Source organism: Euleptes europaea, chromosome 8 (genome assembly GCF_029931775.1).
Source record: "Euleptes europaea isolate rEulEur1 chromosome 8, rEulEur1.hap1, whole genome shotgun sequence".
Classification (NCBI taxonomy): Eukaryota; Metazoa; Chordata; class Lepidosauria; order Squamata; family Sphaerodactylidae; genus Euleptes; species Euleptes europaea.
In genome coordinates this window covers 6,757,517-6,783,260 of record NC_079319.1, presented here as the reverse complement: position 1 = coordinate 6,783,260, position 25,744 = coordinate 6,757,517, and the positions used below count along the sequence as shown (strand labels likewise).

Here is a 25,744-nt window from a genome sequence, read left to right as displayed (position 1 = left end):
GGCAACCCAGACATCTTTGCAGTCTCCCTGGAAGGACTGTGTCTTTGACACTGCCATGAGAAACACATTTTGGGGATTAAAGTGTAACTGGGCACTGGAAAGTACAATGATAAACAAGGATTTTGCAAAGCAAATGGTTGGTTGGGTTGCCACAAGTTAATTGCAACTGTATTTTATCATTGAACAGTTTAGTTTCATTGTCTTATATTAGTCTCAGCGGGTAGCCATGTTGGTCTGCAGTAGAACAGTTTGATTCAAGTCCAGCAACACCTTAGAAAACAGCGAGATTTTCAGGCTGCGAGCTTTTGAGAGTCAAAGTTCCCTTTGTGAGATAAAGGAGCTTTGACACTTGAAAGGTCATACCCCCAAACTCTTGTTGGTTTCTAAGATGTTACTGAACTAAAATCTAGCTGTCTTATATTAGTATCACGTTACCCTTTATTAGGGAGCCCTGTGGCACAGAGTGGTAAGCTGCAATACTGCAGTCAAAAGCTCTGCTCATGACCTGAGTTCGATCCCGACAGAAGTTGGTTTCAGGTTCAAGGTTGACTTCCATCCTTCCGAGGTCTGTAAAATGAGTACCCAGCTTGCTGGGGGTAAAGGGTAGACAACTGTGGAAAGCAATGGCAAACCACCCTGTAAACATAGTCTGCCTAGTAAACACTGGGATGTAACGTCACCCCATGGGTCAGTAATGACGCGGTGCTTGCACAGGGGACTACCTTCACCTTTTACCCTTTATTATTCTATACCTTGGGGCTAAGACAATAAAGTTACACTCTTAAGTGTCTGTCTCTTCCCCTCTCCCCCCCTCCCTAAGACTACTAAGTGACAGTCCAAGCTGTGTATACAACAGATGTAAAAGATCCTCTGGGACTCAGACTTTGAGTCCTGCATGTGTGAGGTTGTTCAAATGTGCCTACTCTGACCCAGGGTTTGTTTTGGGTAATGCAAGTAATGACAGCAGTTGCAAAGATTTCCACGGGAAACTTCAGTTTTGGTTTGGGCTTAAATACGATCAGTTGAATTCATACTTTGTGTGGTGTGACAAGAACATAAGGCCAGAACTGGTTGTGACAATACATTTTTGTTTTCTGTGAAGTGGAGAAATACCATCCCATATGAGACCAGTAGCACCTGCAGACGAACTCAGCAACCCTCTAAAACTATCAAGAACATGAATTGACATCTGCATAATTATCCCACTGAAAATCATAGAGTTGGAAGGGACCACCAGGGTCATCTAGTCCAGCCCCCTGCATAATGCAGGAAATTCACAGCTACCTCCCCCCCCACACCCCCATTGACCCCCTACTCCATGCCCAGACGATGGCCAAGAGGGCCATAGAAACGGCATTGCTGACAGATGGCCATCCAGCCTCTGCTTAAAAACCTCCGGGGAAGGAGAGCTCATCACCTCCAGAGGAAGCCTGTTCCACTGAGGAACCGCTCTGTTAGAGGTCCATCCCCTCCCCAAACCTTGCCTTCCCTAGGTTTTACCCCCAAATCTCCAAGAATTTCCCAACCCAGAGCAGGCAACCCTAGTCATACCCCAAAGCCATAAAAGATTCTGAGCAGCTACAGTGGGTGCCGGTGACACATATCTGATTTCTGTGACAATATATGAATCTAAATATTGTCAAAGGCTTTCATGGTCAGAGTTCATTGGTTCTTGCAGGTTATCCGGGCTGTGTAACCGTGGTCTTGGTATTTTCTTTCCTGACGTTTCGCCAGCAGCTGTGGCAGGCATCTTCAGAGTAGTAACACTGAAGGACAGTGTCCTTCAGTGTTACTCCTCTGAAGATGCCTGCCACAGCTGCTGGCGAAACGTCAGGAAAGAAAATACCAAGACCACGGTTACACAGCCCGGATAACCTACAAGAACCATATGAATCTAAGTTCAAGACAACCTCATTGATTCAAATTTCTCAGCTAAAATCGAACGTTTGCTCACATTTTAGACTGAAAGACTGGGAGGGGGGTTGAGAATAGGATGGCCCCAGCTATACTTTTCCCCAGATCTGTGCATTAGTCATCAGTTAAAGCTTTGTCTCCCTTGGCCTGAAATCAGCTTGCTGTTGATGAGAAGGGATTAAAAGAAGGAATCACCAAGGAACTCAAGAGCAATGACTCAGATGGCACTTTATTGTGATGGAAATGGTGTTTTGGGTCCCTCTTTCTTTGCACTCATCCAAAGTGAGGGTCCTCTAACGTTAGAAAGCAACACAGAACAGAACATGGATACAGACACACTGCGATCAGCTAACCAATTCCCATGTATTATGTTTCTTAGACAAGCCTGCTGAGTAATTTGGTTCATGAACCCAAATTGATTTCTAAAGATAAAGACTTAAAAGAAGGCTTTTCAAAATATTGATACGACTTCTACAAAGACGAGAAAGATTTATCTTTCTTTTTTTTAAAAAAATCAGTATCACACTGCTATTCCCCTCAATTGCCTAATTCTTCACATAAATTGCAAGAATGATTGTTGACATATCAAGAAGAGTTCTAGAGTAGTTTTTCTTCCAACATACTACTTTTCTACATTCAAGGAGTTTTTTTCTTTATATGGATGAGAATTCAAAGATATATAGATCCAGGTTTATACCGGTAATCCCTATTCTAGCGCCTGTAGGTGCCAAGGGGACTGCCAAGGTGTATTTGGGGCCCACCTGCTTCTTACCCAAAGCATCTTTTCTCTCAACTGAAGGGCCAGTCCTGGCTTTCTGTTACCTCCTTGGAGAGGGAGGTGTTTCAGAAGACTCCAAGAGGCATCACTGTTGGGTCTACAGGGAGCACCCACTGGGAACAATGGCCTCGATTAAAAAATGACACTTGGTTTGGAACCTCTCAATCTTTTCTGAGGCTGTCGTACTTTGGCCACATTATGAGAAGACAAGAGTCACTGGAAAAGACAACCATGCTAGGAAAAGTTGAAGGCAGCAGGAAAAGAGGAAGACCCAACAAGAGACGGATTGAATCTATAAAGGAAGCCATGGCCCTCAGTTTGCAAGATCTGAGCAAGGCTGTTAAGGATAGAACATTTTGGAGGACATTGATTCATAGGGTCACCATGAGTCGGAAGCAACTTGATGGCACTTAACACACACATAATCTTTTCTGATTGCCCTAGCATGGTAACCGTTTACTGGTGGTACACACTACCATTTCTCAAAATTCCAAAAGTGGACAGAGGCATAACAAGTTACTCTGTTTAAGTAGAATATTTATATACACTGCAAATGAAAAAAAAAAGCATATTAGATAGGCCAACAACAAATATTCACAAACTCTACGGAATTAGGTCTCAAGAAATGCTTCCTGGACTTAGGAAGATTCTAGTCCAGTAACACCTTGAAGACCAACAAGATTTCCAGATAAGCTTTCAAAAGTCAAACCTCCCTTCCTCAGATACAAGTACATGACCACATGAAGCTGCCTTCTACTGAACCAGACCCTCGGTCCATCAAAGTCAGTATTGTCTACTCAGACCGGCAGCAGCTCTCCAGGGACTCAGGCAGAGGTCCTTCACATCACCATTGTATCTGATGAAGGGAGCTTTGATTTTCAAAAGCTTGTCCCCTGTAAATCTCGTCGGTCTTTAAGGAACTACTGGATTTGAATCTTGCTCTACTACGCCAGACCAACACTGCTAGCCGCCTGAAACTATCTTCTTGGACTTAGCGGAACAGGAGAAGAAATCAAATATGTTTCAACTTATAGCTCTTAACTCTAGAGACTAAAGGCTGTATGGCTAAAAAAGTATCATACCCCCATCAAGAAATGCACCTCAATGGTGTCTTCCACCCCCATTCTGCCCCTAAAGATGCACCCCCCTGAAAATGATCAGAAACTAAAGGCTCTTAAAAGGATAACACTGATCATGTCCAAAGTTGTTCCAATGATATAGAAATGTAAAGAAAGTACACTCACTAGTTAAAACATTATTTACTCCTATTTCTGTCTTCAGAATGTGAATAATGAAACATCATAAGGGGGGGCTGATACTTAAATTAGCCTCACAGTGCCTCAAATGGTCTGTGAATTGAATTCTGAAGTTGTTAATTGGCTTCATTTTCTCATTGTCATCTACAAAGAGTACAAAACTGGGCAAATATTTAAAGGCACTTTAAAGCTGAAGATAACTATTAATTGAATTTTAAGAAATTAAATTTATCTAACCGTATCTAAACTAGGAGTCCTCTATCTATTGAATGCAGTTTCCCCTCTAAAAATTATATGCAAATATACATTAAATATAGAATAAACAATACTCCATTCAGCGTAACACTCAAGTGCAGATTGCTTGGATGGCAATTCTCAGGAGGGGACTGCCTGAATGTTGGCCTATCTTGCTAGCCAGTCATCATTCTTGTAACTCCCCACCCCACCCATTCCCCAGTTCCTATGGAACTCAGACAACAGGTCAGGTTCTTCTCTTATCTCCTGATCTGCATGACTGGCCCATATGGTTAGTGAGAGCCAGCGTAGTGTAGTGGTTAAGAGCAGTGGTTTGGAGTGGTGGACTCTGATCTGGAGAACTGGGTTTGATTCCCGACTCCTCCGCATGAGCAGCAGACTCTAATTTGGTAAACTGGGTTGGTTTCCCCATTCCTCCACCTGAAGCCTGCTGAGTGACCTTGGGCTAGTCACAGTTCTCTTCAAACTCTCTCAGCCCCACCTACCTGACAGGGTGTCTGTTGTAGGGAGGGGAAGGGAAGGTGATTGTAAGCCAGTTTGATTCATTCTTAGGTGGTAGAGAAAGTCAGCACATAAAAACCAACTCTTCTTCTTGTTTTGGGGAGGGGCCGTGGCTCAGTGGTAGAGCAGAAAGTCCCAGGTTCAATCCACGGCACCTCCAGTTAAAGGGACTAGGTAAGTAGGTGATGTGAAAGACCCCTGCCTGAGACCCTCTGCCAGTCTGAGTAGACAATTCTGACTTTGATGGACCAAGGGTCTGGTTCAGTATAAGGCAGATTCGTGTGTGTTCATGTGTTCACTGTGTGTGTGTGTGTGTGTGTGTGTGTTAAGTCGCTTCCGACTCATGGCAACCCTATGAATGAAAGTCCTTCAAAATGTGCTATCTTTGACAGCCTTGCTCAGATCTTGCAAATTGAGGGCTGTGGCTTCCTTTATTGAGTCAGTCCATCTCTTGTTGGGTCTTCCTCTTTTCCTGCTGCCCCCAACTTTTCCGAGCATGACTGTCTTTTCCAGTGACTCTTGTCATCTCATAATGTGTTCACTAGGGGTCTCAGAAAAAAGGACAAAAGGGGCAAAAAAACAAAACTAAACTAAATGAAAATAAGGCACAAAAATGAACATGGAAATCAGGGGATAAACCAAAGTATGGGACCAGATTCTTAAATGTAAGGTTCTTAAGTGTAAGATTCTGTCACTGGCAACCAACACCAAGTTAATTCACGCCATCATATTCCCTATTACTATGTATGGGTGTGAAAGCTGGACAATGAAGAAAGCTGATAGGAAGAAAGTAGATTCCTTTGAAATGTGGTGTTGGAGGAGAGAGTTAAGGATACCATGGACTGTAAAAAAACAAATCAGTGGGTTCTAGATCAAATCAAGCCTGAACTGACCCTAGAAGCTGAAATGACTAAACTGTGGCTAACGTACTTTGGTCACAATGTGAGAAAACAAGAGTCACTGGAAAAGACAATCATGCTAGGAAAAGTTGAGGGCAGCAGAAAAAGAGGAAGACCCAGCAAGAGAGAGAATCATAGAGTTGGAAGGGACCACCAGGGTCATCAAGTCCAACCCCCTGCACAATGCAGGAATTTCACAACAACCTCCTCCACACACACCCAGTGACCCCTACTCCATGCCCAGAAGATGGCCAAGATGCCCTCCCTCTCGATCTGCCTAAGGTCATAGAATCAGCATTGCTGACAGATGGCCATCTAGCCTCTGCTTAAAAACCTCCAGAGAAGGAGCACTTACCACCTCCCGAGATGGATTGACTCTATAAAGGAAGCCACGGCCCTCAATTTGCAAGACCTGAGCAAGGCTGTTAAGGACAGGACGTTTTGGAGGACACTGAGTCATAGGGTTACCATGAGCCGGAAGCAACTTGACAGCACTTAACACACACACATAGGGCCAGAATTGACCAAAAAAAATGCCAAAAAGCCCTCATTCTCTTCTATTAATCTGCCACTGATGCCAACTCCATATTCTTCCATATTAACAGCCATCCTTCCTCTGTCTCTAGTTCCCCCTTTAAATTCCTTCTCAAAATCCCCCTATATTTAGTCAATTGGCGCATTGATCAGACTCCTGCCAGGCCATTGGTCCATCTGCTCAAAACCGTTTCCTCTGATTGGCTGCAGCTCTTCAGCGACTTAAGTGAGAGAAAAGTCTTTCCCAGCATCCTCTCCGTCAGATCATTTTAACTGGAAATGCCGGAAACTGAGCCTGAGACCTTTTGTATGCAAAGCCTGAGCTCTACCAGCTAAGCCCTGGTTTCTTCCTCCCTGTGTTTGGTAAAACAGCCAGAACATGGTTGGTTGGCACTAAATCAACATAAAATATTAAATTCTAAACAGAACGACAGCAACGAAGCATTATCATTTGCAGTTAATCTGCCACCCTGCTATATTTAACATTTGGAACTTCTGTTAGCATGGTTTAAAAATAGTAACACAGAGAGAGAGAGAATGAGAGAGAGAGACCCCTCCCAATTAGCACCATTTGCCACAATAACCTTTCTCGGAATAAATTTTATGTGTAAGGCTGAGATAGTTACTATAGCAACTGAAGGCAATTTCAAGTCACTATTAATGGGAAATGCAGGATCTGTCACACACGAAGCCAGATGCAGTTGGTAGCCTGACGCTATTTAAAGGGTGTTACTTTTCTTTTTTTAATCCAAGCTGCAGCACCGAAAACGCTGTAGAAGAATGTTCAACATCTTCACTGTTATTTCATGCACTGCCTGCCTTTCACAGGGCTGCACCACATCACAGCAAAGAGCTTCATGGGAATCTTTCAAGCACAGACGAAGGGCCAGATTAAGGAAGACTCAACTATGCTGTACTTTTCCTTTTAAAATGGCACGTTGGTCATAAACTTTTTAATAGAATCAGAGTTGGAAGGTACCACCAGGATCATCTAGTCCAACCCCCTGCACAATGCAGGAAATTCCAACCTCCCCCCACACACCCCATGACCCCTACTCCATGCCCAGAAGATGGCCAAGGTGCCCTCCCTCTCATCATCTGCCTAAGGACATAGAATCAGCATTGCTGACAGATGGCCATCTAGCCTCTGCTTAAAAACCTCCAGGAAAGCTCTTATCACCTCCTGAGGAAGCCTGTTCCACTGAGGAACTGCTCTGTTAGAAAGTTCTTCTTTTGATTTAATTTCAACCCGTTGGTTCTGGTCTGACCTTCTGGGGCAACAGAAAACAACTTGGCACCATCCTCTCTATGACAGCCCTTCAAGTACTTGAAGATGGTTTTGTGGCACATGGTGCTCAAGTGTTTCTTTTTTGTTTCATCTGGCATTCCCTCAATGATCTCTCCTTCCTAACCAATGTTTTAAATGCTGCTTTTATGTTTTGTATGTTTTCTGTTTTTAATTGTATTAATGATGTGTGCTTTGGGCAGTTGGATTTAATGGTTTTAATATGTGGTTTTATCATGTATGTTTTAAATTGTTAGCCACAATGGTGGCCCTTGTAAGGGCAGAAAGGCAGGACACATTTTGCAAATAAATAAGAATCCACCTGTAAAAAAGACGGCTTCAACCCTCCACTTGACATAGTCTATTTGCATGCAAAACCGTTCCTTGGGGCATTTAGTCAGACAGCCTAAGAAGAACAGAGTATGCAATTACTTTATTAAATAGATGTACACTTTCCGATGGGGGGGATGACGATGATGACAGATATTCATACAGAGCCCCAATTTGGGAACCTATCAGGATGAAATGCAGTCTGCACCAGCTGTTCCCAAAATATGCACTGCACTCTCTAAGAAGCTACATGCGTCAATATGCAATAGCTTGTCCTGATCTATTTTTGAGGCCATTTGGCCGAGTTCATTATTTTCTGGGGAGGAATAACCCCTTATCCACCACACATGTTTGTCACAATTTTCTGAAATCAGATGCATTCTTCTGCCGAGGTAACAGCTAATACTTTCCAATAAAATGCATAGGCATATTGATGCCAAAGGGTTGATCCTGCTGCCGCAAGTGATAAATTAATATCACCCTGCCACTTGCTCTGCTGGCTGACATACATTTCAATTTGGAGACAAATGAAAAAGAAAAACTCTAGTTATGCAGAAGGGAGAATAAGTCATTCAGAAAGAATACAGATGACCTGGCAAGCTGTGCCTGCCACGGCGTACAATTATGAGTTTCCTTCAAGGAAACAACCACCAATACCACCTTCTCTCTCTGATGTCCAGTGACAGATTACACAAATCCTCCAAGATTTTCCAGGTGATAGCAACACCCTAAATGGCTCCCAGACACATCACTTCTAAAGTTATTGTAACAGTACAAACAGAACAGCGTAACCAGGTTTTTTCTACTACTTCAGATGCTCTTTTATTATGATGTACAAAACAGTCACACCAGCAAGACACACAGACAATGACTTCAGCTCAATAAATCCATAGCTCTTGTGATAAAAAGGAAGACCAAGATTGATTTTTTTTTTTTTTAGGAAGACAAATTATTTCTGAGCCCTGACCTGGATGGCCCAGGCTAGCTCGATCTTGTCAGATCTCAGAAGCTAATCAGGGTCAACCTTGAATAGAATTAGAATACAATTAGAATAGAATTGGTTACTACTTGGATGGGGAACCATCAGGAAGGTCCAGGGTTGCTATGCAGAGTCAGGAAATGGCTAACTACCTCTGAACATCTCGCGCCTTGAAAACCCTACGGGATCTGTGACTTGATGGCACTTTCCAATGCCACCACCAATTATTTCTGAAACAGTTTGTTCATGTGAACGTATAGTTGCAAGATGTTTCTGGCCCTTCCCAAGGTACCCTTACTCATCATAAAGAAAATAACGATTTCCTCCCTAGAGAGAAAAAGAGAAAACTCTGGGACATTCTGACACAAATTTACTTAATTCCTAACTATCCACACACATGTTCTCAGCTTTGCAAACATTCCCTAGCATTTGGCTGTACATAGCCATTGTCTTGGCAACAGAAGTATTTTAAGTCACAGAGCCTGCTCAGTAATGTTTTACCTTTAACTCAGTAACAGCAGGAAAGTGTCTTAAGTTGACAAACTAGCAGAGGTTAAAGAGTAGGATAGAACAACTTGATGGAATAATTCTATATAACCCATAGTGTTTATTCTGGGAATGCAACTTTCTCACTCCCATACTTCTATGTCAGCGGCAGGTGCTAAAGTTTAGTTCCAACTGATGCTCTTCTACTCCACTTAGAGGGCAGTATAGAGGTCCAGCAGCACCATAAAGACCAGCAAGATCTCCAGGGCATAAGCTCCCAAGAGTCAAAGTTCCCTTCGTCAGATATCAGACAACGGGAGCTTTGACTCTTGAAAGTTTATACCTTGGAAATCTTGTGGGTCATAAAGGTGCTACTGGACACAAATCTTGCTCTTCTATTGCAGACCAACACAGCTACCCACCTGAAACTTTCCTAGAGAACCTTAATATTTCAGGATCAAGGTTAGCTCCCATGTTCACTGTGTGTGTGTAAGTACTGTCAAGTTGCTTCTGATTTATTGTGACCCTATGAATGAATGACCTCCGAAATGTCCTATCATGAACAGCCTTGTTCATGTCTTGCAAACTGAGGGCTGTGGCTTCCTTTATAGACTCAATCCATCTCATGTTGGGTCTTCCTCTTTTCCTGCTGCCTTCGACTTTTCCTAGCATTACTGACTTTTCCAGTGACTTGTCATCTCATAATGTGGCCAAAATACAATAGCCTCAGTTTAGTCATTTTAGCTTCTAGATGGGTTCAGGCTTGATTTGATCTAGAACCCTCTGTTTTATTTTTGGCGGTCCATGGTATCCATGTTCAGAGGCAGTAAACTTCTAAATACCAGCGCCAGGAGGTAACATCAGGGGAAGAAGAACAGTTGACTTTTATATGCTACTCTCATCTACACTCATCTCATTGCACGGTAAGAAAGTATCAGGTTCAGGAACATTTTTAAAATGAGTACAGAACGTACTGCAAACCTCTGTGGCATTTTTAGGTACATTTTCCCACCTCTTTTTAAATTAGTAATTTGAAACAAACCTTCTCTACATACCTGAAGGATTCTAAAAGCCTGGTAGACTAAACGTAACACTGAATGATTTTGTAAGGTTCCTCATAGAGGAGCTATTAAAAATGAAGTTTCCATTATAGCACAATGAGCAAAGCCGAACAAATATTGGCATATGAAAAAAGACTGTTACTGCTTAACAAAGAGAGAGCGAGAAATAAAAGAGTGCAATGCTATTTTAAAAATAGAGATGGGACATCAGTGTCTAAACGACACAAAGGTATTCTGGATTACCAGATATTAGCCTTAGATAAGCTCCATTTCGGCCGGCACAAGGCAGGTAAAGCAGCGAGAACAATTAGTGCTATTAGACGAAGACTTCTCTTCCTGTCACAGTTCCATTCAAATGTTCAAAATATGAGCATATCGGAGCACTTAATATTCATCAGCGAGAAGGAGACAGACCTTCGCTTGTGTGCCCTGAAATTATGTTCTTTGTGCTAAGAGCAGGGAAGCTGAAGACATAGCATGTGCCCGGATTTTCAATTTTGACAGCTAACTGTGTGGCTTCTTTGCATAGCACTTAATATCTGATTCACAAAGGGCTCGAGACAGCCTCTTTATGAGATAACGTAATGTGCACAAAAGGAAAACAGCAAATACCACTCTGGCCCCACAGCACTGCTGACAAATAGAACATAACCAAACTACAGTCAGCGAGGCCAAAAAAGTCTTTGGCAGGTGTCAAAAGAGTGCTCCTCTTGCCAAAATTTGGAACGGGGGCAGGGGGGGAAACACATCAAAGCTTTCAAAACGTTAACGACACACATCTATCTGCATGTTAAAATAAATTATGTAAATTTGTGGATGTTTCTGTACAGCACCTTTTGAACATTCAGACCCTGTCTAAGTATTACAACTCCAGCGAAGATCAGTATCACTATCCATATTACAGACAGGGACTGGGGCTGAGAAATCGTGGCTCAATTAAACCTAGATGGTTAAAGCAGAAAGTGCCAAAGCAGGATCACAGCTGAACATCAAGAAGACGAAAGTAATGACTGCAGGGGACTTATGCAAATTTAAGGCTGACGATGAGGAAACTGAAATTGTTCAAGATTTTCTGTTCCTTGGCTCCATCATCAACCAAAAGGGAGACTGCAACCAAGAAATCAGAAGAAGGCTGAGACTGAAAAGGGCAGCCATGAAGGAGCTAGGAAATATTCTTACGTATAAGGATGTGCCACTGGCAACCAAGGTCAAGTTAATTCATGCCATTGTATTCCCTATTACTATGTAATGGTGTGAAAGTTGGACAATGAAGAAAGCTGATTCATTTGTAATGTGGTATGAGAGGAGAGTGTTATGGGTACCATGGACCATCAAAAAGACAAACCAATGGGCTCTAGATCAAATCAAGCCTGAACTCTCCCTAGAAGCTAAATGACTAAACTGAGGCTATCGTACTTTGGTCACATTAGGGCTGTCAAAAAAAAAAAAATTCGGTACAGTTCGGATTCGGCCGAATTTGACCCTAGTGGGTTCGGTACGTGCCGAAGTCCGAACTCCCCCGCTTCGGATCCCCGGTAATTCGGGGGGATCCGGAGATCGGGGGAAAATTCGGCCCCAGCGCGCCTTCAGAGGGATTCCCTGAAGGCGCGCGGGGGCCCTTTAAACTGATCTGAGCCTCCCACCTGGGAGGCGCAGATCAGTTTAAAGAGCAGCCCGCCCCCCTTCAGCGGGCTCCGCTGGAGAGGCTCGGGCTGCCCTTTAAACTGATCTGAGCCTCCCAGCTGGGAGGCGCAGGTCAGTTTAAAGGGCAGCCCGCGCCTCTCCAGCGGAGCCCGCTGAAGGGGGGCGGGCTGCCCTTTAAACTCATCTGTGCCTCCCGGCCGGGAGGCTCCGATCAGTTTAAAGGGCAGCCCGCGCCTTTCAGCGGGCTCCCCTGAAGGGGGGCCGAATTTGCCGAATTTATTTGCGAACTCCCGAACTCGCTGAATTCGGCCCCCCGGTTGCCCGCCAGTTTTGAGTTCGGATCCGTCCGAACAGAAAATCACCGAATCAGGGGAAATTCGGTTGATTTTCAGTTCGGACCGAACCAAATTGACAGCCCTAGGTCACATTATGAGAAGTTAAGAGTCATTGGAAAAGACAATAATGCTAAGAAAGGTTGAAGGCAGCAGGAAAAGAAGAGGGCCCAACATGAGATGGATTGACTCTATAAGGGAAGCCACGGCGCTCAGTTTGCAAGACCTGAGCAAAGCTGTTAAGGATAGGAAGTTTTGGAGGACACTGATTCATAGGGTTGCCATAGGTCAGAAGCATCTTGACGGCACTTAACACACATACGGCTCTATGCAAACTGAACTGAGTATTCCCTGTAATGTTTTTTATTTAGACAGTAAATTTATATCCCACCTTTCTTCCAAGGAGCTCAAGGCATCATACATAGTTCGCCTTTCACCATTTCATCCTCATAATGGCACTGAGGCAAATTAATGTGAGACAGAGTGAATGGGGCAAAGTCACCCAGCAAGTGTCCAGAGTAGAGAATAGATTTGAACCTGGATCTCCCAGATTTTAGCGCAATGCTCTACCCACCTTTTTTGTGGGTGGCCTGCTTTCATAGTTGCCATGAGCCATCCACTTTACTATAAAATACAGTACAATGTTTATCTTCCTGTGAAAAGTCATAGGCAAAAAAGAGGATCTATAGATGCCAAACTAGAAGCAAGTCCATAGGAAGGACAAAAATAAATCCTTCTTTACACAGAGAGTTATTAAAATTAAGAATTTGCTGCCAGAGAATGTAGTTATGGCTACAGGCATAGGCGGCTTCAAAAGGGGAATAGACAGATTCTAGATCTGTCATTTGGGGTTGGACTAGATGACCCTGGTGGTCCCTTCCAACTGTATGATACTATGATTCATGCAGAAGTGACTACAAGCCATGGTGAGGAGGAGGAGGAGGAGGAGAAAGAGAGTTGGTTTTTATATGCCGACTTTCTCTACCACTTAAGGAAGAATCAAACTGGCTTACAATCACCTTCCCTCACCACAACAAACACCCTGTGAGGTAGGTGGGGCTGAGAGAGCTCTAAGTGAGCTGTGACTAGTCCAAGATCACCCAGCTGGCTTCATGTGGAAGAGTGGGGAAACAAATCCAGTTTAGTGCCCACCGCTCATGTGGAGGAGCGGGGAATCAAACCAGGTTCTCCAGATCAGACTCCATCGCTCCAAACCACCACTCTTAACCACTACACCACACCGGTTTCACGTAATGGTTTCAAGATAGGTGCAGTTCTCCTTCTTTCTCTAAAGTTCCTAGCCACAAAGACTTATTTTACTCACGTCACTTAGACTTAACAACTTTCACACAAAGGAATTATTCCCCTCTTGCCACTTAGGCTACTGACTTCCACACAAAGAACAAAGATCTCTCTCACAGCGCTCTCCAGCACCTCACTCGATCTTGCCTCTCCACACATACCGCTCAACTCTCTGCCTCTCACCCGAAGCCTCTCCAAACACGCCAGTCAACTCCGCCCCTTCGGGTCCTGCTACCATCCAATCATAGCCCACCTCACTCACCAGTCCAGCTCTCCTCTTTCTTACCTTAGAGGTCTCCATTTTAAACCACAGTAACATTCATTAGGAGCCCGTGGTGCAGAGTAGTAAGCTGCAGTACTGCAGTCCAAGCTCTGCTCACGACCTGAGTTCGATCCCGATGGAAGTCGGTTTCAGGTAGCCGGCTCAAGGTCGACTCCACCCTTCCGAGGTTGGTAAAACGAGTACCCAGCTTGCTGGGGGTAAAGGGAAGCTGACTGGGGAAGGCAATGGCAAACCACCCCATTAACAAAGTCTGCCTAGTAAACGTTGGGATGTGACATCACCCCATGGGTCAGGAATCACCTGGTGCTTGCATAGGGGAACCTTTACCTAACATGCATACAAAACACCAGACTAAATCACAGAAATAAATGTACACAGCAAAACACCACATGGACTACACGTAATATCAATTTTAAAAATGCATATTTATAACTGACCTTATATTGCCATTCAGCCTTTGGACAGATACTGGCAAGAGCTAGTGTGAGGTTCATGCATACATACTTTATTCACAATAATGTAAGGTGGTGGTTAGAGAGCTGGATTATGACCAGAGAGGGCCAGGTTCAAATCCCAACTCTGCCATGAAGTGATCTTATGCCCATCACTCTCTCGAAGCCTAATCTACCTCCCAGAGCCATTATGAGAATAAAATAGGGGGTAGAGGTTAGGTCACCCTAAACTCATTGGAGAAACGTTGGGATAAAAATCAAATCTATATACTGGCTAGTATTGCCAATATCTAAAGCAAGTGCAAATGTTTAAGAAAACGATCTTAGTGTTTGTGTATCGTATCAAATGATAGAACTATTCAGCTTAAACTAGAGAGGGAAAAAAAACCAAGGAGAGCATGCTTAAAAAGTCAAATATAACGGAGTTAGAAAAGCTTCGCAACATTTCGTTATTGCAGTTGACTGCTCAGTTTTACATAATAAGCATCCAGGTGTAATTTCAAAGCATTTGGTGTAGTGGGAGAAAATGATGTTAAAAGAATCTCATAGAACAGACAATACTTAAACCAGACAGTTTCAAAAGTTTTGTTAGCACAGAAATTATTATTTTTTTAAAAACCTTACAGTATTTTGAAAAGTTTTTTTGGCTTTTTTCCATTTTAAAATAATAACCTACTTTACAAACAAAACCCAAAAAACAATAACCTTTTCATAAGCTAGCTGATGAACGACACAAAACCTAGCTTGTAGCCAAATAACAGGGAACAAAAAATATCTAATGGGACCAACATCAATCTTCCATTTGCTCCTTAAGGAAAACCTCTTCCAATTGCATTTCATTATTTTTATAATTGTAATACTTAATAAATTTTATACTCTGCTTAAACAAACACGTTCTAATTATAACTGGGGCCTGAACGTTACCATGCCCTGATCTGGAGGGGCCTAGGCTAGCCCGATCTCGCCATATCTCAGAAGCTGAGCAGGGTCAGCCCTGGTTGGTACTTGGATGGGAAACCACCGAGGAATACCAGGGTCATGACGTGGAGGCAGGCAATGGCAAACCACCTCAGAATGGCTCTTGCCTTGAAAATCCTACAGGGTCACCATAAGCTGGCTGACAGCTGATTCCTAAGAAATGGGCTGCAACGTCTTAGGGGGCAGCGTGACCCTGCTGCCAGTGTGCTATCTTATTCTCGGGCGCCACAGAGCTGCACGCCACTCCCCTGCTGCCACAGTCTCTACGGGACCTAAAGCCTCGGCAGTTACTAAGGTTGCCAACTTCCAGGTACTAGCTGGAGATCTCCTGCTATTACAACTGGTCTCCAGTCAATAGGGATCAGTTCACCTGGAGAAAATGGCCGCTTTGGCAATTGGACTCTATGGCATTGAAATCCTTCCCCTCCCCAAACCCCACCCTCCTCAGGCTCCACCCCAAAAACCTCCCGCCAGTAGTAGAGAAGGACCTGGCCACCCTAGCAGTTGTGCTGGTGCCACAGCCTCTCTGGGTCCTAAATCCCAGAAGAGAAATGGGAGGGAGGTGTTCCTGGGGCGGAGCTGACATTTGTCAGCTTCATAAGCCTCTCCAGCCCGGAAACGCCCCCTCCAGTAACAGCGTTGCTGCACTAGGTTTTTCCTGGCGCAGGCTCACTGTTTGCTATAGGGGGAAAAGCCCTGTTTTCAAATTTAAAAAGGCTTTTTTAGCCTTGCGCCAGCTGGGAAACCTCTTTGGAGGCGCTGCAGCAGCGCCTCAGCTACGCTGTCCACAGCCGTCGCAAGGCTCAGAAATGGGCTACCAGACTTGATGCCACTGATTTTGAAGGATGGAGTTTAAAGGGGGGAAGGAAATAGCTGTAAGGAGGTAGCAGCACAGAATCTGGACAAGTAGCAGTAGAAAAGAGCAAGAGTCCAGTAGCACCTTAAAGACTAACAAAATTTCTGGCAGGGTACGAGCTTTCGTGACTCACAGCTCCCTTCTTCAGATACAGCAAGTAGGGTTACCAGCCTCCAGGTGGGGCCTGGAGAGCTCCTGGAATGACAGTCCCTCCAGACAACAGAGATCAGTCCCCCTGGAGGAAATGGCTGCTTTGGAGGGTGGACCCTATGGCTTTGTACCCCACTGAGCAACCTCCCCTCCCCAACTCCCGCCCTCCCCAGGCTCCCCCTTCAAACTCTCCAGGAATTTCCCAACCCAGAGTTGACAACCCTAGGGAACAAGCAGTAAAAGAATGGATGTGTCATGGGTCATCCTGCTGGGGCTTCCTCAGATGAGGAAGACCTTGAAACTGAAGGCTATGAAGAGAGCAGCAGCAGCAGGCAGAGCAGCCTCAGGCAGATGGGTCCTCCCCATGTCTGCAGCCTCCCAGCACTGAAGACTCACCTGTGTCAGAGGTCCAGCCACAGGCAGTGCCACCAGAGAGCCCCACAAAGCCGCTGGAGCAGAGGCGCAGGAGACTCAGGGCACAGCTACATGAGCGAAGAAGGAGTGCTAGACTGCAGGCCCAGCGAGGAACACTCCCTGATGACAGTGATAAAGATTAATGAGCTTGACCTGGCAGGGAGTGCTGAGATGGGATATCCAGCAACAGCTGGTTCCCCCCAGGCCTACTTAAGTCATCAAGCAGGCTTGGCAGTTGTGCAAGCAACTTGTCACTAACCTCCTTGTGTATCGGCCTTGTCTCCCTGCTATACTGTGGATTCCTGGCATCCTGGACTTCTTGGATTGACTCTAACTAATGCCTTGGACTGCCCTTGCCTGTGTGGATACCTCTGACTCTGCCTGAACCGTGAATGACCTTGGACTGCTTCTCAGACTACACTTCCAGCCTTCACTCCTTGCCTGCAACACACAGGATGCTATTGACAAAGCAGGCTGCCTGTTTTGCCAGATTACACTAAATATTGTTTGGTGTTCGACCTCCAGGTTAAAAGCACTGAACTATAATAGGCGTTGTCCTACTTAATTAATGAACAGATGGGGGAGGGGAGGAAGTCATGACCCAAAAAAAGAATTCAACAACAAAGTGCTGATCTGTAATGGAGTTTCTCCTTGGCAAAGGAAGTCAGCCAATGCAGAGGTTTTAATTCCATTTACTTTTGATCATTTTGCAAAAAATATAATCAGACTACCACTGCCCAGAACTTAACAAAATCTATACTGTACGTGGGCAGCCTTCTGAAGGAGACCCAAGTTTATAAACACAGGAGGAGACGGGAAAGCATCGATTTCAATAAATCCTCAGGGTGTTAAATGATGTGTAACAGGCACCAGCTCATGTCAGTCATTCTTCTTCCGCTAGCGGCATTAGAAAAGGAAATGAGGCACATCTTCAGACATCCACAGCCCTCGTTATACAACACAGATTAAGGCAAGAATTAAAACTCCACATTTCAATCCTCATCTAGGGGGAACACCGCATGGCACAAAAATATCCCATGATAACCAGCCTCTCAGCTAAATGTGGCTCTTTCCTTGGCCGATTTTATGATAATATTTGAATATTGAGTCAATGGAGAAAATACTGAACAAAATGTAGTTGCTATGCACAAACATAGCAGCCTGCTGCTTTATCCCCCACCCCCGCACTCACACACAGTAAATTGTAAGCATTATCTCTCTCCTGTTTACCATGAAATAAATCTGAATTCTTTGCCTGGTTAGACCTCACCTAGAGTATTGTGTTCAGTTTTGGGCACCACAATTTAAAAAGGACGTAGACAAGCTGGAATGTGTCCAGAGGAGGGCAACAAAGATGGTGAGGGGTCTGGAGACGAAGTACTATGAGGAAAGGTTGAAGGAGATGAGTATGTTTAGTCTGGAGAGAAGACTGAGAGGCGATATAATAACCATCTTCAAGTATTTGAAGGGCTGTCATAGAGAGGATGGGGCCAAGTTGAAATTAAATCAAGAGAGTTTCCATCTAGACATTAGAAAGAACGTTCTAACAGTTAGAGTGGTTTCTCAGTGGAACAAGCCTCCTCGGGAGGAGCTCTCCTTCCCTGGAGGTTTTTAAGCAGAGGCTAGATGGCCATCTGTCAGAAATGCTGATTCTATGACCTTAGGCAGATCATGAGAGGGAGGGCATCTAGGCCATCTTCTGAGTAGGGGTCACTGGGGGTATGGGAGGGAAGCAGTTGTGAATTTCCTGCATTGTGCAGAGGGTTGGACTTGATGACCCTAGTGGTCCCTTCCAACTATGTTTCTAAGTAACGTCTGAGCACAGCAAATTAATTCAATGGATTTAGATTGGTGAAATTCTGCTCAGGGCCCCACTGTTAATCGCTTAATTGAGACACGGGTTGGACCTGTGGACGCTGTCACATTTCGTTTGGCCCTCACACAAGCCTCATACAAGTGTCATCAGGCCACTCAAACAAGCTATAAATTAATTATTGTAAGTCACCTTGAACCATGAGGAAAGGTGGGATATAAATGTTTAAATAAAGAAACCTGATCAGCCCTTTCTTGCTTCATACCAATATTTCATGAATGCTGACAACCAGGAAACAGGTTAGATGGTCTGCTTATAGCAATAACTAGCCCGGTACAAACTGAAGCTGCCAATCACAAGTTCAGAAGAGCTAGTAGGATTCCATCCCTGATCCAGATACTTGGACATAGATCACAACCTTTCCTCTTTGGCAACCTCTGCCAGTCCCAAACTGAGAGCACTTTTTAAAAAATTCTCTGACTTAGATTTAGAAGTTTGATGATTGGCAGAAGGAGTTGCTGATCAGGCAACAGCCTCTCTGCTTGCAAGTTTATCACCTACCTGAACCATGGCCTCTGACACAACAGACCATGAAAAGGACATACTGGGCTGGATCCATCCAGTGTTTTCACCCATTCTCACCTACTTCCCCTCCTTACTAGAGGCCCATACCCACGAGGTTTTTTTTTTACATACAGGTCCCACGACTTCCAGCATAGCTGGTTTTGGTGGACAAAAGAGACCCCACCCTCCTTTTTACCTTTATCTGGATCCAAGCTTTAAGACGACTGCAGAACACTGACATACAATTTTATTTTTTTTATTTTTTAAGGAATACATAAAAAGAGAGAGAGAGAGGAAAGTGACATCAAGTCATAGCTGACTTAGGCAACTCAGTAGGGTTTTCAGGGCTTCTCCCTACACATGAAATCTGGAAAGCAATATTGGTGCTGCAGAGGGCATGTGAATGAAGTCCAGTCCTTTCCTAATTACCTCTTTATAAAATACTGCATTGCCTATACCTTTAGAAAATGTACTCCATCTTGCCTACAGTTTTTAAACAAAGGCCAGCAGTTTGAATACAGCGAAGTTTTTAATACAACAAAAAATCCATTTAGAGAAGTGCAGGCAATCCAGACAGTGAAGCAAACAGTCGGCTTAAGAAGAATCGCTTTCTTCCGCTCCAGTTCTGTGTGGAAAGATGTTATTTGTGCAAGCCACAAGATGGTTGATATTATAGCATCTGGCTAAATAAAGGGACGCTGGGAAATAAAAGTCTCAGATATAATGAGCTTCCCAGTTACTGTATGAGAACTGTTTACTACACATTCATGAAACAGTTTCATGGCTCACTTGGGGTGCACCGCAAAAGACAAATGATGGGGCTGATCTACTCAGATCATCACCTTGATAAATCATTTCACTAATGAGATAGTTCAAGGCTATTGAATGCCAGACATCCTGTGCATAGAATTTAAATGCTGAGGTAAAAACAGACATCTTGAGACATGGGATTTGCACTTACTACTTTGCATTACGAATGGCTATCAAGATGTTTAACTTCAATGGTTTGGTAGTTAGCAAAAATTCAGCCCCTACATAAAATAATACCACTTCTGGAGACCATGTACTTTCTTGTTATATACAATACCTCTTTGAGTTCATCTTCACTTAAAAAAAACACACACACACACACAAAAATCAGGAAAAGGTAGAAAAACCTTTAAAGCTGATTTTGGTGTATAAAATGTAACTCGATGTAACTGATGAATAAGACAAACAATAATTAAGTAGTCTTTTTGTTTCAAACTTACCGCTGGCATTCTGAAGCATGCAGAACTAGATCTTCATTATTCTTTGCACTGATTGTGAGCTCATGTTCTGTTGCATTGAACACGTCAAGTAGAAGATGGCACTGGCGAGTACTGGCAGGAGAGATTGAAAGACGGTATTATTTGATGACAGTTTTAATAAAAAAGAATCTACTGATCTTTTCCTTATACTGGGGCTTTGCAAGATTGCTAAAAAGAGTTAACTAGATGGTGATAAAGTTTTTGCATATAATCAATTATGGGAATGGATGGGGGGATGACCCCGAATGTTTGCTTCCCCCCACCCCAATTGGTTAAGGAGATTGGAATCCGTTACGCAACCAGTAACTCAATCTGAAGGAAAATTAATAGCCAGACCTAGACATCGCCTAGCTCAAGTTTCATCTTGTTGAACAACCTGCCGGAGGTCAGAAAGGTTCCCACACTTGTATCATTCTTCAGTATGTGCAAAACAGAAATGTTCAGGAGGGCTTTTTAAAAATGGATTAGGGCTGAAGTATAATGGAATGGTTCAGGAAGGCGGTTTTCTAGGGGAATAGGATTGTAGTCAGTTGCAATGTTTCCTGCGTCTTGCTTTTACTGAATTGTCTTCTACCTCTTGTGATACACACCTGCATTTTTATAGTATGTCATTTTATAGTATGTCATTTTTTCATTAATTTGCATTGTTTTCTAATTTGGTAATCATAATCCTGTTAACTTGTTTATTGGAGCACTTATACTGTCTGACTGCATTGTTGTTATCGTTTGTAAACCACCTTGAGTCTCAGGGAGAAAGGCAGACCATAAATAAACAGATAAACAATGAGTTCTCAAAGAACAAAATAAGAAACAAATTATCAAAATGATATTTAACACCTTATAGGCCATCTAAAACGTACAGCAACTGCAACCAAATAAGCTACAAATGTAGATAGGATGTTCCAGTTTTAAGCACTGTTGGTGATTGTATGAGAAAGCCAAATAAATGATAGCATCTTGTAATTCTCTTTTTAAAAGTAAATTTACCCTTATCTTCCCAAATTTATCAGTTAACCTATTTGGAAGGCATCATTCTTTTTCTTTTCTTTTTGCCATCAAGTCACATCTGACTTATAGCGACCGCTGGTGGGATTTTCAGAGTCAGTTTGTCATTGCCTGACTCTGTGTGACGACCCTGGTATTCCTTGGTGGTCTCCCATCCAAATACTTGCCAGGATTGACCCTACTTAGCTTCTGAGATCTGATGTGGCTAGCCTGGGCTACCCAGGTCAAGGCGCACCATTCTTAAAAAGGTAACAGTCCCCTGTGCCAGCACCGGGTCATTCCTGACCCATGGGGTGATGTCACATCCCGACATTCACTAGGCAGACTTTGTTTACGGGGTGGTTTGCCAGTGCCTTCCCCAGTCATCTTCCCTTTACCCCCAGCAAGCTGGGTACTCATTTTACCAACCTCAGAAGGATGGAAGGCTGAGTTGACCTTGAGCCGGCTACCTGAAACCGACTTCCGTTGGGATCGAACTCAGGTCGTGAGCAGAGCTTGAAATACTACTGTCTCATGTTGTACTTGAGACTGCTTAGTCTGTGCTACATAGTATGTATCAAGGAGGAGGAGGAGGAGGAGGAGGAGGAGGAGGAGGAGAAGGAGAAGGAGAAGGAGAAGGAGGAGAGGAGTAGTAGTTGGATTTTATATGCTGACTTTCTCTACCAGAAGAAGAAGAAGAGTTGGATTTTATATGCTGACTTCCTCTACCACTTAATGAAGAATCAAACCAGCTTACAATCACCTTTCCTTCCTCTCCCAGCTGGCTTCATGTGTAGGAGTGGGGAAACAAATCCAGTTCACTAGATTAGCCTCCGTTGCTCTTGTGGAGGGGGTGGGGAATCAAATCTGGTTCTCCAGATCAGAGTCCACCACTCCAAACCACAGCTCTTAACCACTACACCACACTGGTAAAATTACCTGGGACCTTCCAGGCCAGAGACCCAAACTGAGTTCTGCACTCACATTCCATCTCATTAGCACAAGGGACCCTGGGCATGGGTGAGCTGCTGGATTGTGAGTACGTGGCAGCTGCAGAAGTATGTGGTCACGTGCTTTAGCAACACACCTGATTGGCCGAACAGGATCAGGCCAGCTGCGGGGAGTCGGGCATAAAGAAAGACCGCTCATTCTAGTTTGGGCTCCTTCAGGCCTGCCTTCCTTCCTGCCGTCGTTTTGATTGTAGGTTGGGCCTTGTGTGGCCGGAATATCTGCTTCTTGGATTTTGGAGCTCTATCTGGACTGACCAGGTAACATTTGGGTCAGAGGACTAAAGCCTGAATAAGTATTCTAGGATAGCTATTCAGTTTTATTATTTTCTTCCCTGCTTTGCAGTGCTTCAATATTTGTATACTTTCCCATATTTCTTTTAATAAACATTAATTATATTTCTGTGTTGTTATTTGGGTTCGGGGGCTTCAATCTAAACCCAGTACTTTGGCCTATTTTAGCTACAGCTACCAAAGAACTGTTTATGGAACTCAATTTGCAAGTGTCCTACCTTGCAGGGCTGACATTGATTAACTGGCAGGGCTGGAGTCCTGGTTCCTCGGTATCTCAGCTGAGGGTTAGTTTAGAGGGGCTGGCAGTGGCTGGTTACCCTGAGCAGTGAGGATTCACTCCCCAGTATGGTGCATTTTTCTCTTGACCATCACCCAAAGAGTTCTTGTGGGACAAGGGAGTTTTGACAGGGAGGATGTATGGGTCACATGAAGATTTTAATCTGCGTTAGGGACTGCAGCTTCAGAACGAGGGGACTGCACTAATTCTGGATTCCTTGGGGAACTGTATCAAGGTATGTGCCAGATCATAAGACATAATATTGCAGATCCAGAGATCTTAGCTACAGATCATAGAGTCATAGAATCATAGAGTTGGAAGGGGCCAAAAAGGCCATCTAGTCCAACCCCCTGCTCAATGCAGGATCAGCCTAGAGCATCCCTGACAAGTGCTTGTCCAGCCTCTGCTTAAAGACTGCCAGTGAGGGGGAGCTCTCCACCTCCCTAGGCAGCTGAACCAACTGTCAAACAACTCTTACTGTAAAAAACTTTTTCCTAATATCCAGCCAACCTCCTAATATCTCCGCCTGCAATTTAAACCCATTACTGCGAGTCCTATCCTCTGCTGCCAACAGGAACAGCTCCCTGCCCTCCTCTAAGTGACAGCTCTTCAAATACTTTGAGAGAGCAATCACATCCCCCCTCAACATCCTCTTCTCCAGACTGAACATTCACAACTCCCTCAGCCTTTCCTCGTAGGACTTGGTTTCCAGGCCCCTGATCATCCTCGTTGCTCTCCTCTGCACCCGCTCCATTCTGTCCTCATTCTTTTTGAAGTGGGACGCACAATACTCCAGGTGTGGCCTGACCAATGCTTTGTACAGTGGAACTGTGACATCTTGCGATTTGGATAATATTGCCAATAATGCCTCATTACCTTCTTCACAGTGGGCTTTATATCCATTTCTGTTCCAAGATGAGTCAGTACCATGGCTCACAAGATAAAAGAGCAAGAGATGGTACACTTCTTGACACCTTCAAGCTTTAGCCACTTAGTCATTCTGAGAAAGAACAAGCCTTAAAGAACGAAAATCTATTACTCCGCTATCATAACTTTATGAGATCTTTAATCATTGAAAAAAAACCTTCCATCATGAATGCATAAAAAGCATTTATCATAGGAAGGAAGGGGGGATTAAAAGCAGTCGAGGAGAGGAGAGAGAGGCAAATGCTCTTCCTTTATTCATGAGTAACCCCCCAAAATAGAAATGCATAGAAGTTCATTCAACCAAATAAGAGGCTAATGCTTGGAAAGAGTTCAAAAAAAGAAGAAGCTTTCTGGCATTTAGAAGAAGCTGCTGAATTCTACCAGAATTTCTCTTGACAGACAAAAGATGCCCTGCTTAGAACACATGAACCGTGAAAGTAGGTATCTGATACACACACTCAGAATAAACTAACAGCAGGCTGCGTTTTGCTATGGGTTCATCCCCTGTGCTCCCTCCCAAAAAAGCCTACTGGTTGAGTAACAGAACGTTTATGAATTTTTGAGCTCTCAAGAGGAACGAAAGAATGTAACAAAGAGTGCTGCTTCCACAAAAAAGGAACAGCTAGATTCGAGTCCAGCAGCACCTTAGAGACAAACAAGATTTTTGGCACTACAAGATGCCAACAATTTTATGGCTGACCTGGAACAGGCCTTCCTCAGCTCCCATCCAGTAACATCCCCTCATACCTGAGATTTATTGTTGACATTTTCATCATTTGGACACACAGGAAAGAAGCACTGGAGAAATTTCACCAGGCCATCGGCAACTTCTACCCCACCATCAACCTAACCATGAACCAACCCGTGCAAAGAATATACTTCCTAGACACCACTGTTCAAATGCATAAAAGGTAAATGTAAAGGTAGTCCCCTGTGCAAGCCCCAGGTAATTTCTGACCCATGGGGTAACGTCACATCCCGACGTCTACTAGGCAGACTGTGTTTACAGGGTGGTTTGCCATTGCCTTCCCCAGCCATCTACACTTAGACTCAAGTAACACTGCCTAGGATTGCACTGTAAGGGGCCCAGTAATTCAGGTCTCGAAAGAAGAAGATTTTAGGCACTGGTCTGAGAGGCTTGTAGCAACCAGAAAATGAAGCTGCTAAGGAACTGACAATATTAGTGCTGTTCTGCTTAGAAAGATGGTTAAGGGGAGACATGATAGAGGTCTATAAAATAATGCACGGTGTGGAGAGAGTGGACAGGGAGAAACCTTTTTCCCTCTCTCATAATACCAGAACGCCGGGTCAACTGCTGAAGCTGGAGGGTGAGAGATTCAAAACTGACAGAAGGAGGTCTTTCTTCACACAACACAAATTGTGGAACTCCCTGCCCCAGGATGTAGTTATGGCTGCCAACCTGGAAGGTATGAAGAGGGGAGTGGACATGTTCATGGAGGAGAGGGCTACCCATGGCTACTAGTCTAAATGGCTACTAGACATGATACATACCTATTCTCTCTGGTATCAGAGGAGCATGCCTATTATATTAAGCACTTTGGAACACAGGCAGGATAATGCTTCTGCAGTCATCTTGTTTGTGGGCTTCCCAGAGGCACCTGGTTGGCCACTGTGTGAACAGACTGCTGCACTTGATGGGCCTTGGTCTGATCCAGCATGGCTTTTCTTAAGTTCTTAATATTGTTTGCTAAGAACGTAGGCATTTAGGATGCATTGCAAAGAATCAAATATTCCATTTATTTGGACTGCAGCTGAGTCTCAGGCCAAAGAAAAACATACCTAGAAAAAATATAGCCCAGAAAGATTAATCCAGCCATGTGCCAACTAAATTATGACTGTATGACAGAGAGGCAAGCGTGTAGCATATACAGGTAGACAA

The 25,744-nt window shown here is 44.0% G+C and overlaps 1 protein-coding gene across 1 annotated transcript in view; it reads right to left on the bottom strand.

Moving 5' to 3' along the window:
* The window catches only part of TRAPPC9 (trafficking protein particle complex subunit 9), a 187,383-nt gene that overhangs the window by 57,808 nt on the left and 103,831 nt on the right, over nucleotides 1-25,744 (bottom strand). Inside the window, exon 19 of the mRNA XM_056854642.1 lies at nucleotides 20,317-20,427. Within this exon, the coding sequence (XP_056710620.1) occupies nucleotides 20,317-20,427 (111 nt within the window). The remainder of the gene's footprint in view (nucleotides 1-20,316; nucleotides 20,428-25,744) is intronic.